Source organism: Colletotrichum graminicola (assembly GCF_000149035.1).
Source record: "Colletotrichum graminicola M1.001 genomic scaffold supercont1.10, whole genome shotgun sequence".
Taxonomy (NCBI): domain Eukaryota; kingdom Fungi; phylum Ascomycota; class Sordariomycetes; order Glomerellales; family Glomerellaceae; genus Colletotrichum; species Colletotrichum graminicola.
In genome coordinates this window covers 186,396-203,448 of record NW_007361014.1, presented here as the reverse complement: position 1 = coordinate 203,448, position 17,053 = coordinate 186,396, and the positions used below count along the sequence as shown (strand labels likewise).

At 55.0% G+C, this 17,053-nt stretch overlaps 3 protein-coding genes across 3 annotated transcripts; 2 read left to right on the top strand and 1 right to left on the bottom strand.

The window, feature by feature from the left end:
* Positions 1-6,911: 6,911 nt before the first annotated feature.
* Positions 6,912-8,490, top strand: GLRG_03356 (SPX domain-containing protein; the record flags this gene model as incomplete). Its single annotated transcript, XM_008094041.1, has 4 exons — positions 6,912-6,963; positions 7,045-7,245; positions 7,309-7,502; positions 7,561-8,490. 4 exons carry the CDS (start codon positions 6,912-6,914, stop codon positions 8,488-8,490), a joined length of 1,377 nt encoding a protein of 458 aa, XP_008092232.1.
* Positions 8,491-10,442: 1,952 nt separating this feature from the next.
* GLRG_03355 (uncharacterized protein) lies at positions 10,443-12,491 on the bottom strand (the record flags this gene model as incomplete). Its single annotated transcript, XM_008094040.1, has 7 exons — positions 10,443-10,501; positions 10,553-10,566; positions 10,623-10,689; positions 10,746-11,077; positions 11,128-11,496; positions 11,569-12,207; positions 12,274-12,491. The coding sequence occupies 7 exons, from the start codon at positions 12,489-12,491 to the stop codon at positions 10,443-10,445; spliced, it is 1,698 nt and encodes a 565-aa protein (XP_008092231.1).
* A 3,259-nt stretch (positions 12,492-15,750) lies between these two features.
* On the top strand, positions 15,751-16,482 carry GLRG_03354 (acetyltransferase; the record flags this gene model as incomplete). The annotated part of the gene is made up of 1 exon (XM_008094039.1): positions 15,751-16,482. One exon carries the CDS (start codon positions 15,751-15,753, stop codon positions 16,480-16,482), a length of 732 nt encoding a protein of 243 aa, XP_008092230.1.
* Between the last annotated feature and the right edge of the window lie 571 nt (positions 16,483-17,053).

Genomic DNA, 17,053 nt, shown 5'->3' with positions numbered 1-17,053 from the left:
CACTTCTTCAGCGAAGGGAGAACCCGGAGAAGATCTCGTTGGTTTACGGCACTGACGGCGATTGTCAGTCAACGCCGCTGTTGAGCCTTCCGACCTACATTCCTGCACACGCCACATCATCAACGCTTTCGATTTCGGACGCCAACAAAGAAACAGGGACCGGTAGATGCACCCTGGTAGTTAATTCAGCCTCTCGAATATTGCATTCGAGCGAGGAGCGGGGCGCGGCTGAGCACTTGCCGTTGGTGGTAAGGAAAGATGTTCGTGCATTGAGGGCTGAAGACCGTAGGGACCGTTTGGGTTATCACAGCGGAAACGGGTCGGATATGGGCGGAAATCGAAGTACCATGCTGGTCGGGGAAATTGGGGTTTCCAGCCATTCTCCCCGGCACAGCACGTCGCTCATCGCTCCATCATCAAGCCAATACCCGCCCCTGAGTATCCACAATCTAGTCTCCTACGAAGAGGGAAATGAGCCACGATAGAGTCATCCGTTCCTTTGAAAAGCTGTTTAGCAAGGCCCGGACCTGAAGTATCTAAGACCATCGCTAGTTAGTAAGCAGCGTCGCCGGGCGAGCGAGCCTCGAGAGATTCAAAAGAGCAAGGCCAGCCTCTCGCGCCAAGTAAGCATCCAGCCGATGCAACGCCTCAAACCCACGATACGACCTCGATCCCCCCTCCCTCTCCCTCTTTTTCAGGTCAGCGGCCCGAAAAATACTACATACGCGGACCCCACCAACCCCCGAATGCAACCCCATTCTCCTCAACCGCCGGATCCTGGAGCCGCATCTCGGCGACTAGAGCCGGGTGACCCGAATCATCGAAGGAAGTAGAGAGCGCACAAAACAGTCGGACCGCGAAAAGAAAAAAAAAAAACAGAGGGAAAGAAGAAGGGAAGGAGAGGAAGAAAAAAAATGAAAGAAAAAGTTGGGAGACGAGCCCCTCCCCCCTTCATCGTCAAGTTTTCTTTTCGACATGTCACCTTGTCGTCGTGATTGGCTGCGAAACACGCCGCGGGGCCTGCATCGCAAATATTTTTTCCTCCCCCCTCTCGCTTCCTCGTTGGTCAGGACTCTCGCTAAAGTACGGAAGCATGTCGGCGTGAGGCCGGATTTAACCCCCCTTCTCTCGCTTCTTCTGATCATGTTTTCCCTGATGTACTTTGCCCAATTTCTACTTTTTTTTTGTCTCGAAAGTTGTCCATTGCGGCCCCTCTTCGGCAGGTAAACGAGAGATACCTGGGTCCCCACCCGCCTCATCCTGAAGAGGCAGACGTTTCGCAGTGTACGGGGGGCCATCTTACGGGCTCGACGCGCCACCTCCCAGACCAAGAAAAGGACCGCATCCAGTTCAGGCAATGCTCTGTAGTCTGGCGTGCACATGCGTGGTGAGAGATTGGTATACCACGCAGGTGTCCCCAGCCGTGTTGGGAAGCCACCCGGGCTGTCGGCCGCGCATCGGATCGGCAGCCCTCGATCTGATGCCACGACGACGTAGTGTAGGACAACTGCCAAACCCACCCAGTCTTCAGGAGCGGGTAGGGTGGAAGGAAGTAAGGATTTCCGGCCCTGGCGCGGCGGAGTGCGATGTTGAGCGTCAGTCGCCCACCGCCCCGCCCCCCGGTGGGGTGAGGTGAGTTTCTTCACTGGATTAGGAGATCGGTATGGGTAACGGATCTAGACTGCGGCTCATCACCGGCCTACGGTCCGAGGTGCCGGCTGAACCACAAAACGGTGTCGTTCCCCCGTAACCGACTTCCTTTTCTGTGTGCCTTCCACCTAGTCATAAATGGGTGGATTCTCCATTCCACATGATGCTGCCCCGAGACCAACCCCCCCTCCATCCCCCGCTTCTGTTTGCGCCCCAAACACCCGATAGAAGTCGACCGAGCGTCAATGTTTGTGCTCATGTGAAAAGAGGCCTCGAGCGCGCGGGGTCGCGGGACCGGAGCGTTTGGGGAAAAGGTCACAAATCAACGCGGGCCGGCGGATCAATTTTCGGATGGCACCAGTAACGGGATATAAGCATACACCCACCCACCACCTGTATATTAAACGGAGGTCCTGGAGGGCACACGAGCAGATTCCTTGAGCAGCGGCCGCTGGCACTCTTACTCTGCTTCTATTGGGAGCCAGATGTCCTCTGCCCCAGTTGATAACTCTTTCAACGGGGCCGAGGTTGACGAATATGGATTAGAATGGTGCGCCTACACTTGCGATGCCCGAGGAGCGGGACTTGGGGGCTGACGGACCCCCCTCAGCCCGCATCTCATACGCACGCACGGAAGGCGTGAACGCAACAGAGGCTACCACGCTGTTCGTTGCAGGGCCGTTAGGACTAGGCGAGGATGCGGCTCCTAGACGGGTGGCGGCGTTTGAAAGTCCTTCGCCTCGCTGTAGAATTTTATCTGCAGCATGTACGGGTGCTCTGGAGATTATGCATGACCACCAGGGGTCAAAGCCTCGGCCCAAAATATCTTCGTAACCGATGACAAAGTATTGTCCAGACCTTTGAGAACCACAGCACTGCAGGTCATCGAGAGGCGCACGACGATGTAATGGATGACTTACGTGCACTTGCCGCTTCGGCCCACTCCTGAAGCCTTCAACGGGTCCGGCAGCAGCATGCTGTTTTCGTTGCTTGATGTAGTGGACGGTCCGAGGTGAGAACTTTGAGAACAGAGAAACGTCGCATATTGCATCACGCACAGTCCTTCCTTTTCCCTTGTTTTGCTTGTGCTTTATACCGAAACTCGTCAACGTACTGAGGCACTCATACTCGAATCACCGCTTGGCGTCTTAATTGTCTTGAAGGCAGAGGCAAATTGGCCTACCGGCAGCAACCCATCGCAGTGGCTGTAACGTCAAAAATACCATGATCATGGATAACGATGCGCATCGACGGCACATTCGCATTGTGGAGTAGCTATGGGCGATGGGACGATGAGACCAATAGATCTCCCGAGTTGAGCACGTGGGCTATACAAGAGACGGTATTTGCTGATCCAACCCAGGACTGAAAGTGGAGGTTTGCAGCCGGCTCGCCGCGGGCTCCAAGCCGGTGAGCAGGACCCTGGGCAGAACAGAGTAAGGGTGGCAAAGGCGGACTTGCGACTACTTGCTGATTCCCCCCATCGCAACGTCTCTCGCGGTGGTGGAAAGAGGGGGGAGTGGGTTGAGGTGAGTGAGCCAGGCCATACATAGTATAGTTATATCCGTATATCCGTATCGTTTCCTGAGAATTAACTGGCGGGAACCAGTAAATGTGATTACTGAGATCTCGTAAGTCGTTGAGTTGGTCGAGCAAGTGTCGTTCAGCACTTGGTGCATTCTTACTCAGCACTCAATGGTCTCGGTGATTGTGTGGTTGCTAGCAAACCCTACAGTAGCTGGCTTTCCTCGCGCGGTGATTGGGCGACACATGAGTCCGATGTGCCTGGAATACGTACCCGAGGCGGTCCCTCGTCGGGTCGTACAAACCAAAAATGGGCCTTCGATTAGGTCAGCCGAGAGGCGTTGAGGGTGTGCAGAGATATGGCTGAAGAGGTGATAGGTATGCCGAGCAGCGTGTGCAGCTGTAGCTTGTAGACCCCTACACAGTAGGTAGGCGCATCTCCATGGACGAAGTGCCAGCATGATTTGGCTTGGTTGGGCTTTGCTCGTGGTCGTGGCATGGGCACCCAGCCGAGACGATGGCCAGTCATGGACATGGCACGAAGCTTATCTTGTCGCGACACAGCCGGGGTGGGACGTGGTGGCTGATTGAGGAATTTGCGCATGTGCTCGTTTGCCGCTTACGGATGGAAGGAGGGAGGTACTCATTGCAAAAGAGGCTGTCACTCTATCTGTGCCAAGCAAGCATCGATGCTGCGCTACATCGTGGACGATAACAGCGCGGAAGACCAATCATGTAGCCTAATGCCTCGGGTGTGCCGGATGCAAGCGAATGGACAGGGTCGCGATTGCAATGGCGAATACCCCGAGTAACGCAAATGTACCTTGAACGAGTGATGTTAATTCACGATTTATGGATATGACGAGACAGACTGCAAGTTGCGGCGTGCAACACATACCTCAGGTCAGACAGGGTTGGCAAACGCCTTCTTCTGATGAGATGCATGCCCTCAGACGCGGCCCACTCTCCTTCCTCCCACAATGTTTGCGTTTTGCCGGGCCTAGATGGGGTCGGGGCGAGTAGATATTCGTAGGGTGAAGGTTTTGTGCAAATCCATTGCGACCCAGAATAGCCATTCAATGGACAAAAGTCCGAGAGCCGCTCCTGGGTGCGAGGTCGGAAAAAGAACGAGAACATCAGACCACCAAACTGCACGTTCGTCTGTCCAGTCAGAGTGCCAGGGTTTTGAGGCCTACCTCGTCAAAGTTGAGGCCAAGATGATGGAGGTGTTGATGTTGAGTTTGGTCGCAGCGAAGACCGTAGAAGGCAGGATCGGCCGAGACACGGCTGGAACCGCCTGCACGATGGAGAGGAAGAGGAAGGAAATGGCTGGCTGGGCTGGTTAGGTACCCACCTACCCAATACGGACCTGGGACAACCCTCCCTGACGGCTCCATGTTATGACTGGGCGACGGGGGCCTTGTCTGGAATGCCTGTTCAACTGCACGTCTCCCAGCGGTCGATAAGTAGGGGTCCTCGGGGGAAGGAGCATGTTGTGTCGGCAACTCTCCCTCTCATTACGTACTGTACGGATACTGCCTATGCAAAATGCTCACTTAGTCACTCCCACCAGTGCAGAAACATACCGTCGCTTTCGACTCCAACCTATCCCAACCTAACACAACCTCGAACTACGCTCACTTGGTGCGAATCGCAAACCTTATCACATCCGCGGCTACAACACCAATGCTGATGGACAAACCCACCCTCTCACCTCTCGCAATCTCTGCCAGTCCACATGCGAGCCCGTGTTGGGCCACCGTCAACCACACAATCAGATGCTCGGGGGTGTACCGTTACCCGCCCAGCATCGGCCCCATCGATTGGGGAGGGGATGGAATGCGACTGTTGGTGGCTCTCCCGGGCCTATGTCGCTGTCCCCTTCCGAAGGAGGGAGACCCTGAAGGAAGCAAGCCCCGGGCAGCGGCTGATGTTTCCGAATCCACTTGCTGCTGCTCCATGACTGTAATGCCCTGCGGGCGAATACCTGCAGGCGAGGAATCATCATCAACGGATACACAGGCACCACCTGGGCTCAAGGGGCCCCGCTGTTCAAAACCTAACCCGGAGACTTGAATGGGCCACGCACGGCATTGTAACCATGGCAAGGAGAGTCCCAGTCCCGTCCGTTCAGAGTCACGATACACGCCATCGCAGGGTGCTGCTACGCTGCTATAGCGTGCCAAGAAATCCAAAATGTCCCCTCATGTGGTTGGCTGGCACAGTGGCACCTACACCACCGGCGTCATAGAGACGAGGGTCTCCTGCACCACTCAATTCTGCTACTGCGAGCCAAGACCGTCCCTTCCAAAGCACCCCTCATTGCCCCCACCTCCCCCGTTGCTCCTTCCACCTTTTGTCTTCGCATTCCAGGCCCATCCTCCCTGAACACCAAGGCCGCGGTGCTGGGGCTGTTGCTGCTGCTGTAGCAGAACAGAAGAAGGGTTGTGCTCTGCCGAGGTAGGTAGGTTTCCATGGCTTTCAAAGTAATCTTTTGTGATATTATTCGACGATATGCAACCGAGCTCCGTCTGTTTCGTTGCGCTGTGTTGCGCTGTGTTGCGTCGTGCTGCGTCGCGTTACGTTGCGAAGATGGCCTTAGCAATGGTCAGGAAGTGATAGATGGCAATTGGTTTACTTACTATCTACGGATATAGCGTACGCGTTGCGGAGGGTTGGTCCCGGCGGATACACTAAGGTGTCTCGATGCAGCTCCTCCAGTCAGGTTTGAGAATGCCAGTGCTTGCAATCGGCCTGATATGCTGAAAGTGCCTTTCCCGTTCCTGTGTGCCTGTGTTCCTGTCAATACAATACTCCCCCTCCAGGATGTCACACACACCTCCATCTCGAAGACATTTGGGAGCCCGTGGCCACCACCCGTACCGTGGTTGTACCATTGTACAGTACACTGGGAAACAACGAGACCGCCCACAGATTGCCGCATCTAACATATCGCAAGCAAGCAAGCACACCCCTGGTCTTGAACCAGGTAACGCCCTGATACCGTATACACTGGTTTAATCCGGCCAGTATCTGATCTAGGTTTCTGCCAGTAAGCTAGACCGATTACAGCGTCCGCTATGTCCATTACAGTTAGCCTATGAAGTCGATGTGGGCGAGTTAAACCAGTGTATCCGGTAGATCCTTGCCACTCTAGTGTACACTACAGACTCTCCACTGCTTCGCCCCCCTCCCAATGTCTATACCCGTCCACCTTCCATCACACCTCCCTCTCCTCCCACTTTCCATCTCATCATACCCTGGTCAATTTTCGAGCGAGGCAACGTCTGCGTTCTAGCCATTCTTTTACATGTATTTAGACTTTCCGTCTTTTCCTAGACAACTTATCGCCGCCCAACTCCTCCCGCAATCTCTCAATTGAGCCCAGTCGTCGTCAGTGCTTCTCTGCCTTTCTACTTAACCCAAGAACCGACTGTCCGACCCTGCACATAGCTTCGGCAGCTCGCAGAACATATTCTCTACCTCTAGGATCTGCACACTCGCGCATCAAAGACGAATTGACCGACCGAGTAACTGTCATTGCGTCATCCCGACCAGCCGGTCCGCCCCCCCCCTGGCGCTTATCTAGACCACGGCCCAAGTCCCGAGCAGTAACGCGACTAAATACGACATCTGCGCCGTCTCTACACCACTACCCGAGCGCATCCCACCGCACCACACTACCGACTTCTGTTCACGCAATTGGTGACGGTTTCTTCGCGGGAGACATCAAGACTATGAAATACGGCCAACAGCTCGAGCAGGAATCCGTTCCGGAATGGAGTTTACGTGCGTTGCCCACTCAATGCCCTTCCGGTGTCCTAGTTTACACGTGAAGACGCCCGGCTAACCGGTAAATTCTGCCACTAGATAACGTCGATTACAACTCTCTCAAACACGAAATCAAGGTCCACACGACCCGCGACCAGGCCACCGCAATCGCCATCCCCGGCCATCAAGACTCCGCTCTCAAGCGATTCGAGGACAACCTCTACAACGAGCTCTGCCAACAGCATGACCGGGTCGACCTTTTCGTGTCCAGCAAAGCCGACGAGATTTCACGACGACTGCGTGAGTGCCCCAATTCGGAGGGAATAGCAGCGGTGGGTTCGATGGGCTAATCGGGACGTATAGAATACATTTCCGACCAGCTCCAGAAGCTGATTGTCAAATGCGCCGAGGATGGCGACCATGTGACGCTCAAGCGCCACCGTAGGTTCGCCAAGTACGAGAGGGATCTGCTTCGCTGCGGTGAGGAAACACTTGCACTCGCACGCTTCATAAACGCTCAAATCACGGCCTTCCGGAAGATCACGAAGAAGTACAAGGTATGTTGAGGCTCCGAGCATGTTTTGCTGTGGACCGAGTGCTGAAACTCTGGTCAAGAAATGGACGGGGTCTCCCACGCTCGGCGCGCGTTTCCGCGAGGGCGTTCTCGCCGACCCCAAGAGCTTCACCCGACGAGACCTGAACAACCTCCAAACCCGCTACGAGGAACTTCTTAATGCTCTGCGCACTTCCATCCCTCAGTTGAGCGAGCCCAGCTCGCCTTTCTCGGATGAGCTGGTGCCCACGCGTCCGGGTTCCGGCGCGGACGAGTTTTTCTCGCCGCTTCCACCTGCCCGTCGGCAGCCTCGTCCTGTCGCGCAGCAATACGAGCAGCAACAGCAGCACTACTGGAACGAGTACGATGACGGAAGCGAAGCAGGCGGGCAGGATGACGAGTACGCCATCTACATCAACCCCGACGACGACGTGAGTTTCCCGGGCCTGGACTCGATGCGAGCTATCCTTGCTGCACCCTTTCGCCATGCCAGGAGATGGTTTTCGCGGCGACAGGATCCCGCGGGACAGCGACTGCTGGGAAACGCTCCGTTCCTGGAGAGTTACGGCGGTATCTCGGCTCTTGGTACCGATACCGACGACGAGTATGCCAGCTCCGATGGCATGCCCACGACGGGATATGCCACGCACTACGCCACTTTACCGAGCGTCGGCGAGCAACACGTCAGAAGGTACCGCGAGCAGGTCCTGTTCTGGGGCACCATCGGCTGTTTTGGCTTCTCTTTCCTGTTGCTCCTCGTGGCCGGCATCCTCATCTCAACTGGTCGCCACAAGCTCCGCGCTGAGGTGGACGCCGGTGTCACGGTCGGCGTCGTGGCCAGCCTATTCAGCGCCTGTCTTGCCTTGGGCATGTCGCTATACCGCCGCGACGACCTGGGCGTCTGGCAACGCGTGGCTGTCTACAGCAGCTTCTTTGCGGCTTGTGCCCTGAACGGAATGCTGTTGATCCTGGTGGTGGGAAACGCGGCATAGCCGCCCCTATTATTGTTTCGTTTTAGTGGGCTGCAACCCCCATGTCGGAATTTTCCCTATGTCTGTTGACTGCATCGGCGGCCGGGACGGCCAAAACCCGGGAGATTGGGAGCGTCTTAACATTTTGTGGGACTTTGGAGCGAGGTGAGGAATTTTGACAGGTTTCAAGAAAAAGTCCCGGGGCGTTTGTTGGTTATTTCACTTATCAATCTAGGAGGATTTTCTTCGTTTCTCCCGTTTCCTTACAACAACCAGATACTGGCGGCATCGCTGCTTGCCTGTCTTCCCATATACCATACCATATCATTACCCTATATTAGAGTCAGGGTAGGCCTTTACCTTTTAGTCCGAGTCACCAATGTGTGTCCGGAAAATAGATGACCATTCCATAACCCCCATTGTTGTTTTCTCCCCCCTTTTGTCTCTCTTGTATCTCCCTTCAAACCCGCATACAGGCACAGTTCCGGACGGGCGCTTTCACATGATTGAGGACGTAATGACGTCAGGAGGATGCAGCACCACCACCACCACCCCCTCGCACAAGAGATTGTGGATAAATGCATAAGTAAATAACTGAAAAGGACTCCCCCTCCCCCCTGGACGTCATTTTTAACCCTTGATGTCTTTTTTTCCCGATCCGGCCGCGAGCAGATGACACCCGTGGGCGTGCTGCTCCCCCTTGGTAGACGCGAACCCGGCGCTGGTTTGAAACTGGCCCGAAGAGCAAGAATAAGTAAGAACAGGAAGGATGAGAAGACAAGAAGAGTTGGGGGGGGAAGGGGCGAGGGGGGGATCATGCTATGTTGCGCTCGGCTAAGGCTGTTGGAACATTCAACGACGAGGGCCGCCGCATGCAACCCACCCCAATTACCTACCCCCTCCCCTCCTTTCTCTTACCCTTCTAGGGGCTTGACCAGATCAGGGAGTCAGCCGCCGAGTCTCTCTCTGTCTTTACAACCTGGAACGCCCTCGTCTCAGCAATGGTCGAACTCGGCGGCAGCTCGAGCCGAACATTTTAATTTCACAGAGGCACAATGCGCAAGAAACGCGGGGTTTACTTCATAGCTTCGGGGTGCAGCGTTTCGTCAGATACTGCTCTGGACCGTTTGACGCAAAAAAAAAAAAATGAGAAAAAGAGGGGGATGGGCGCCTGGTTCATTCTCTGGTCAAAGCGGCTAAGACGACGCTTGGAGGAAATATGAGTTAAAATGTTTGAAGAAGGGCTAAGCTGAAGCCCAAAGGCCTTCAAAGTCCAACAACAATGGCCCCTTGCGTGAGAAGCGTTGCGTAGCTCAGTCCCCATGCAGGCTGGACGCCAAAGCCCGATCACGAGCGACTACGAAACCACACCGGCAAGAAATGTTTCTGCTCACGGCCTTGCCAGTACGCATGCCCTCGTATATACCAGTCGGCGCGCGTATGAGGCTGGAGTGTTGGGGAATGTCTGCCCTTGTTACATGGACTCGAGGCAGACGCCACTACGCTGCGACATTTTCCACCGCGTGCATTGCGCCTACAGACTTGCGAAACTCGCGAGCTAGTCATCGTCGCACAGGGCCGAATATTCTCCGCCTTGCTCTTGCTTTGGAACGCAGTTTTTACCGGTGAGGCAAGAAAGGCAGCTCGGTTCTTGAGACTCGCAAAACTCGCGGTAGCCGGAGTGGCAACCCAAAGGTTCGTCGCAAGCCTTGTCCGCCAGGCCCATACTGATCGCATTAGGTATGACGGCATGCTCTCATGCGATGGTGACCCATGGCCAGCATAGATTGCGTTGTGGCAGTAGCTGCCCGCGGGTGTTCCTCTCGAACTTGACGGCCCGACGCTCTCTGGTCATCCTCCATGATCCCTCTCGTCTTTGATAAGAATTCGTCATTGTTGCGTACAACAGCTGACAGACCGAATTGGGATATGTCCACGGGCAAAGCGCCGATGCGGGAGAACCAAGTCCCGGTTTAAGTCGGGCTCAACGCTCGATCGTATCTCGTTGAGATCTCAAAAGGCTTTTTGTCGCCTGCGAGATCACGTTATCATTCAGGAACTTGCACGTGTCCGCATGTCCTACATCCAATGGTGCACCTATGGTTGTTAGCTCCTGGAATTGGGTCGGGAACTCGAGCTCGATGTAGGCTTACTTTTTACACAGTGTAACCCCGCTGCTTTTAGCCGCCTGGACTCTATCAAACTCTTCCAACAGCCAGCCTAGCACAAAGAATCAGCGGGTTTGCAATTGAAAAGGGCGCAGCATGGATCCATACGAGAACAAGCCCATCGCTTTGTTGTGCTCTCGACGCTCTGCCTGATCTCTGCCATCATAGACTCTGCATCTTCCAGCAGAGCCTCGTAATGGAAAAGAAGCTGCATCGCGTGATATTGCGCATATGGCCAGACCAGGGTGCTGTTTTCCAAAAACTTTTCACGGTTGGGGTAAGCATTGAAGATACCATTTGAGCTATCCATCACGAGACTAATGGTAAACTTGATGCCGGCGACGGCCTTCTTCGTCTCCACGTCCGTTTCTGGGTCTCGGGCAGGAGTGTCGGGTCTATTGGTGTAATAGAGAAAGGAATAGAAGAGAAGACAGAAAGTGCTGTACGATATTAGCACCTGGCCGACGGGCGTAGGCCAGAACTGACAAACCTTGCACACAAGGCGTAGGGATTGAGATTCTCGCTCCAGGTCTCGGACCGGGTAATCAAAGCTTCGATTAGGTTTCTCGCGGCTAACTCGAGCTGGGCAAACGAGTAGACGCTGGGAGGTTCGTCGGTCTCCGCATTTGCCGCCTCCCAATTCGCGGCATAGCCGATAAGGATAGCCGCCTGGCAAGATCTCTGAAAAGTGCCGACACGCACTGAGGCCGGGATTGTGACGGGGTACCGCTTGATGATCTTGACCGACTTGTTCCTGTCGTTGTCCCAGATGTAATGTTCTGTGGGGAAGAGGTCGTCTTCGGAGGGCATTTCCATCTGAAGCGGGGCCCATAGTGTCGAGGCTTGCAGGTGGGTGATCCTATACGATAAGTAAAAACCTAGGTGCCATGGCCCAGGGGGCTCTTACTTGTCCATGATAAAGAGCACCCACCAAAGCGCGCGATTCTGCTCCTCTCCTATGTCGGCAGGCGTATCCTCTTCCTCCTTGACATATTTGCCGGGTCTCAGATTCAGCACCTTGCCAATCGATGCGGTCTCGCCGAACGTCTGATAGCAGCGAGTGATGCCTCCGTGTCCTAGCTCGAACAAGGCTAGGAGAACGCCGCACTGAACATGCTCAATATTGGCCTTGGAAAAGGCTTTCCTCATGACCCAAATGCGTTTTGCAGACTGATAGAGTGGATGGCCGAGCATGGCTGTAGACGAAAACTCGTCAACATTCCAAATGGTCAGGATGTGAATACATAGGATGAGCAGGGCCAGGCCAGGATCGTTGGGGGTGGTATCGAGCTTAGCGGCGGCGCAGCGTCTCTGCCAGAGTTCGGGATGGATGACGACGAGCCAGGTGTTGACAGTGCTGAAGTAGGTATTGACGGAAGCCTTCCAGTCGACGCCATGACTGATGAGGAGCTGCATGATCTGATCAGCGGTGAAGTCGACCTGGTTGAGCCATTCAAAGGCTGGGCGAGCGTCGTTGGGATGCTTGTAAGCATTGCTCGGAGAGCCTTGCTCGACGATGGTGAGCGAGGGAGGATTGACCACAAAGTCATAGCAGCAGTTGGTGGCGAGCCTGAGTTCGTGTTAGACATGATGAGACCTCTGGCAGACGGATGAGAAGATGATTTGGCAGTCTTACCTGGTGCATCTCGAACAAGCAGGCAGGCCTTTGTCGCACTTCTTCTTGGTTCGGGTGCATTTTTCGCAGGCGCGGTGGGCTCGGAGCGGGGCATCGGCGGGAGATGGATAACTGGAAGACGACGACGACAAGTGGCCGGTATAACGTGAGCCCGAGTTGATGTTGTCCGAATCCTCGGACGGTGGCGTCTCGGCAAGCCACTGAACCTGTCTCGCCATGTCGCGAGATGGTCTTATTGAGCGGAAAGCTCAGCGAACAAATATGGGAAACACAAACGCAGAAATGGACGCCGGCTTGGGCGAGAATAATTAGCCGCGAGGGAAGTCTAGTGGAGTTCGCGATGGGGGCGGAGGCAAACCGAAACGTGAAAAGAAAAAAAGAAAAAAAGAGATATAAAAAAATGGAAAAAGAAAAAAAACCCCAAAAAAGACTAAAAATCCACCGGGGGAGGGTTAAAAAGAAGCAGAAGAAGAAAGAGACAACTAGAATATGTTCCCGACAGAACGGTCTGTCAATGGTGTCAACAGGCAACAGATCGGTCGCCTGGAACGGCCCGGCTCACTCGCTTTGCAAAAGTGAAAAGCAGAAGCGGTCACAACAAGGCCCGTCAAATAGCAACCAAGTCTGCCGAGACAGGTCTCGGTCCTTTTGACGACGGGGGAGGGGGAAGAGAGAGAGAGAGAGAGAGAGAGGGAGAGCCGGTCGGGCTGAGGAGTAATAAGGTGAGGTAGGAGCTATACACGTCGCGATGCAGATGGTCCTTACTAGTGCCGCGTGCTCCACAGGCCCAGGCCTCTTTTTTGTGGCCAAGAAGGGCATCGAGGGGCTTTACACCCGGTCGACACCAGTGATAACGAGCGGTGCTGGGAGGGGGGGCTTGAGGGAACTCGAGAGGGCGGATCTCTCTGGCCTCCAAGCGGATCCTTCCTCGATCCAGTCTTAATCCTGGTCCCGATGTAACTGAGGGCCACTGTAGAGGTAAAGGCAACGAAGGCGAAGACGCCGAAGACGCAGCCCCCTGCAAACCCCGTTGCGCCGTGTTACATGAGAACAGATGTGTGCTCGCTTGCCATTTGCCTGAGAAACGCAGGCCGGGCTGAGGAGTAGGGGGGGGGGGCAGGGTAATTGGAGTTTAACATGTGCTGGCTGCTCATTTTCCCCCATAGGTAGTCTGATGCCAAGCTACCTACATACCCAGTAGGGCGTTGGGTGCCCTGTTGCGTTGCTCGTTGCTTGTTGTCGGTTCGCCTCAGGGATACTTGCCGATAGGATGACTCGAGGACCATCAGGGGGCTTGTCAGGTTAGCCCGTGATTGATCCATCCAGAATTCGATCTACCTAATGCGGTATCAGGCAAACCCCGTTGAGGGAAGAGAGTTGGTGACTGGGATGATCCGAAAAGTCGGGTTCGACGGATTAGGAGCATGTTCAGGATGGACAAGGAAAGAATACCTAGAGAAAGAAGAGGGCAAAAGAAAAAGAAAAAAAAGAGAAAGAAAGAAAAAAGGACTTGGGTACTGGAAAGATTCAAGGAGCACACAAGTACGGATACAGAAAGTATGTACCCTACCTACCCAGGTAGGTATCTAAGGTATCCGTACTACCTAGGTACTATGCAGGGTACCCAAGGTGCCAAGGTAGGTAGGCACTTGTTGTGTATGCTTCATCGGCATCTATCGTGCTTTCTCTCCACACTCTAACCTGCCCATCCGTCTCCCCGGCCGCCTCCCTCTCCTGCCTGCCGCCACAGCATACCTGCCCCGCTTGCCTGCCACATTGCACCGTCTCTAAAGTGGTACGTAACGCTTGGGCCCTTCGGCTGATCCGCAGTTTTGTCTGGTCAGAGGCAAGCTTCCTTCCGCATCTGGACTTGGGGGCTTCAACTACGCAGAAGTGGAACGAAGCCCGGACAATCACCGCTCGCAGCCAGATCTCGTTCTGCCATGTATGCGACATGTCTCGGGTGTCCCAGATACTACTGCCTGCCATCCATGCCGTCTGACACGTTTCCATGGTTGAGGAACACAATCGAGTTTCCTCATTTGCACTGCCTTCGGTCCCGGGACTTGCGGGACAATAAAGACTCGCATTTGTCTGTCAGCAGCCCATGTCGCTGTGCGCACACCCTCATGTAAGGCTGACATGGCGGGTAAGAAACGCTCAATATGCTTTCAACTAGCGCCATTGAGCAACGTCCAGCCAATGTTACACAGCCTTCCAGTGGCTAATCGTACACAGAATTGGGGGATTACCTTACCGTCGTTACCGCCTCTGTGCGACCAACGTTGTTGCTCGCATTGACGGTTTATCAGGCGGTCCAACTCGAGGCCGGCCGCAAGTGAGCCAGTCGACCGATGCAAAGCACAAAGGAATCACGACCAATCATTTCCTCTTCAATCGCCTTGTCTCTCTGGGCATTGGGGCCCGCAGGCTGGTCCGCAAAGTTTTGCCAGGTCGGGGAGAGGGAGGAAGGCTCACCGCGCGAACCAGAAACCGCCGCGTCCACGTGGATAGGATGGTACTATGGTCGCCAGGGATCTGTTGGTTTCCGCCCAGCCTTTCTCTCTCTCTCTCTCGCTCGCTCTTGTCGCTGACGTGCGGCTTTGGGGGCCGAAAAGTGCCTCGGTCAGATTGCTACCTCTGCCGGCATCGGGCCCGGCACCACCGAGACACGCAAGCGAGGTTTGTTTGGCCGGGTACCGTTATCTGCCTCGGCTCTTTTTCATCGGCTCCTTTCTCCGGGCCGAAGTAGCCCATGCACACCCGGACCGTTTACAGCAATTGAGCGTCAATTGCACGGTCCTCCAAGCCCGAGTACGGCTATTTAGCCCGTATGTAACTGCTTCTGGCACGAGCCTCTATGAAAAAAAAAAAAAAAAAAAAACCCATATGAAGATATATAGGATTAGACATTAGGGTTAAGGCTGAGTTCAGGCAGAGTTGGAGTTGGAGGACTGTGTTTTCTGAGAGGTAGTTGAGGAAGGGAAGAGGGAAGTGTTATGCAGAGGACCACCTGAGAAGCAAAAGTCCCTACGTTTGGCACTCGCCGATTGAGTCACCCGCTCATTGATAAGCCAAGTATACTACCATACGACTCCGCCCCATTGAGAGCCTGAACAGCAGCCAATAACCGCCAGCTTCCTTCCAATCAGTCGTCGCCTCCAGAATTGGTACCATATTGCGCTGCGATGGTGAAATCGAAGAAAGCCCATTGGCCAATTGCTTCATTGTCCAGTCGAGTTTGCACCTTGGAGTAGTGAGTCAAGTGTACCGTAGGTACGGATATTTAACCTTTTTTTACCCGACCTCATCCGTCAATCATCCTTTTTTCCCCCCCCCGCGTCAATCTCACTGCGACATTACCGCCAAGAACAAAGAAGCCGAAACTGATCCGTGTCGTTTTTTTTTTTTTTTTTTTTTTCATATCAGGGCCCCCCGCCTTTTGCCATTGATAATCGTTACCAAAAGTCGCCCAGGATGGCCAAGCCAGCAGCAGCAGCGGCGGGGTTTTACATTCGCCCGGGCACCTCGACCGACTTGCCGGCCGTACTCGACGTCTACATGGCCTCCTTCGGCAACGACTGGACGATCCAGAGGATGCACCCGCGCCGCCGCGAGTTCCCGGACGACTGGCGCGCCTGGGCCCACCGCTTCTTCTACGCCCGCTACTGGGGCCCGGAGCAGCAGCTCTTTCACGTGCTGGCCGTCCCGGACCCGTCGTCCGCCTCCGGCGAGCGGGTCGTCGCTTTCATGTGGTGGCGCCGCCCCTACCCCACACCCGAAGAGAAATCGGCCGCGGAGGGCCCGCTCACCGTCCGCGGCTGGCTCAAGCCGGTCCTCCTCGGCCTCAACTCCCTGTTGGGATACCTGTGGCCGCCGAGGTGCGCCGATCCGGCGATGGCGGACTTTTTCGAGGACACGCACATCGCTTCGGACCCCATCAAGAACGACCCGGAGCACCCGAGGCGCAAGAACGCGTGGTACCTTTCGACGCTAGCGGTCCACCCGGAGTTCCAGGGCAAGGGATACGGGTCGCTGCTTGTGAGGGGGGGTCTGCAGCAGGTCGACAAGGAGGGCGTGCCGGCGTGGCTCATTGGCCTCGGGGGCGTCGAGCCGTTCTACGAGAGGCTCGGTTTCGTCGTCAAGGGGCGGGCGAACGTCGGCAGGCTGGCGGACTGGGACGGCGGCGCCATCATGTACAGAGAGTAAGTAGAACGGAGGCCCTGCGGACCGGTCTCGACGAAACGAAAGATGCCGGTCGTGGCGCTTTTATGAGGAACAGTGAGACGGGGACACAGAAGTAGACGGCATGTCTATGTAAGGTGCGCCTACGGGGGAAAGCATTGCGCAGACGAAGCATAGATGAGCATAGCGGTGGACTTGCATACCCACACATGTATCTGGAGTTGGATCGTGCCATTCAGAAAGAACCTATAATGTAGAAGTCAAGCAGGCAAAAAGAAGGAAAAAGAAGGGGGGGAAAAAAGGGGGGGAGGAGGGGGGGTGCCATCCATCTACGAGCGTCCTTTTCGCCCGCCCAAGGCTACCTTTCGGGTCCGAATTCGGGCCCGAATCCAGGTTCAGGTACCGGTCTAGGGCCATCCCCTTCCTTGGCGTGTTCCATTGAATCACATTGCTTCACGTCAGAAAAGAGGAACTGTTGCGTTTCCCCCCGGCCTGATGTTTTTAACTCAACTGCGTGTTCATTAGGCTGAGCTATCTAAGCATTCAAAGCCTTTTGTTTGCCGAGAGAGCAGGTGAAGGAAGCGCAAAATCGTTA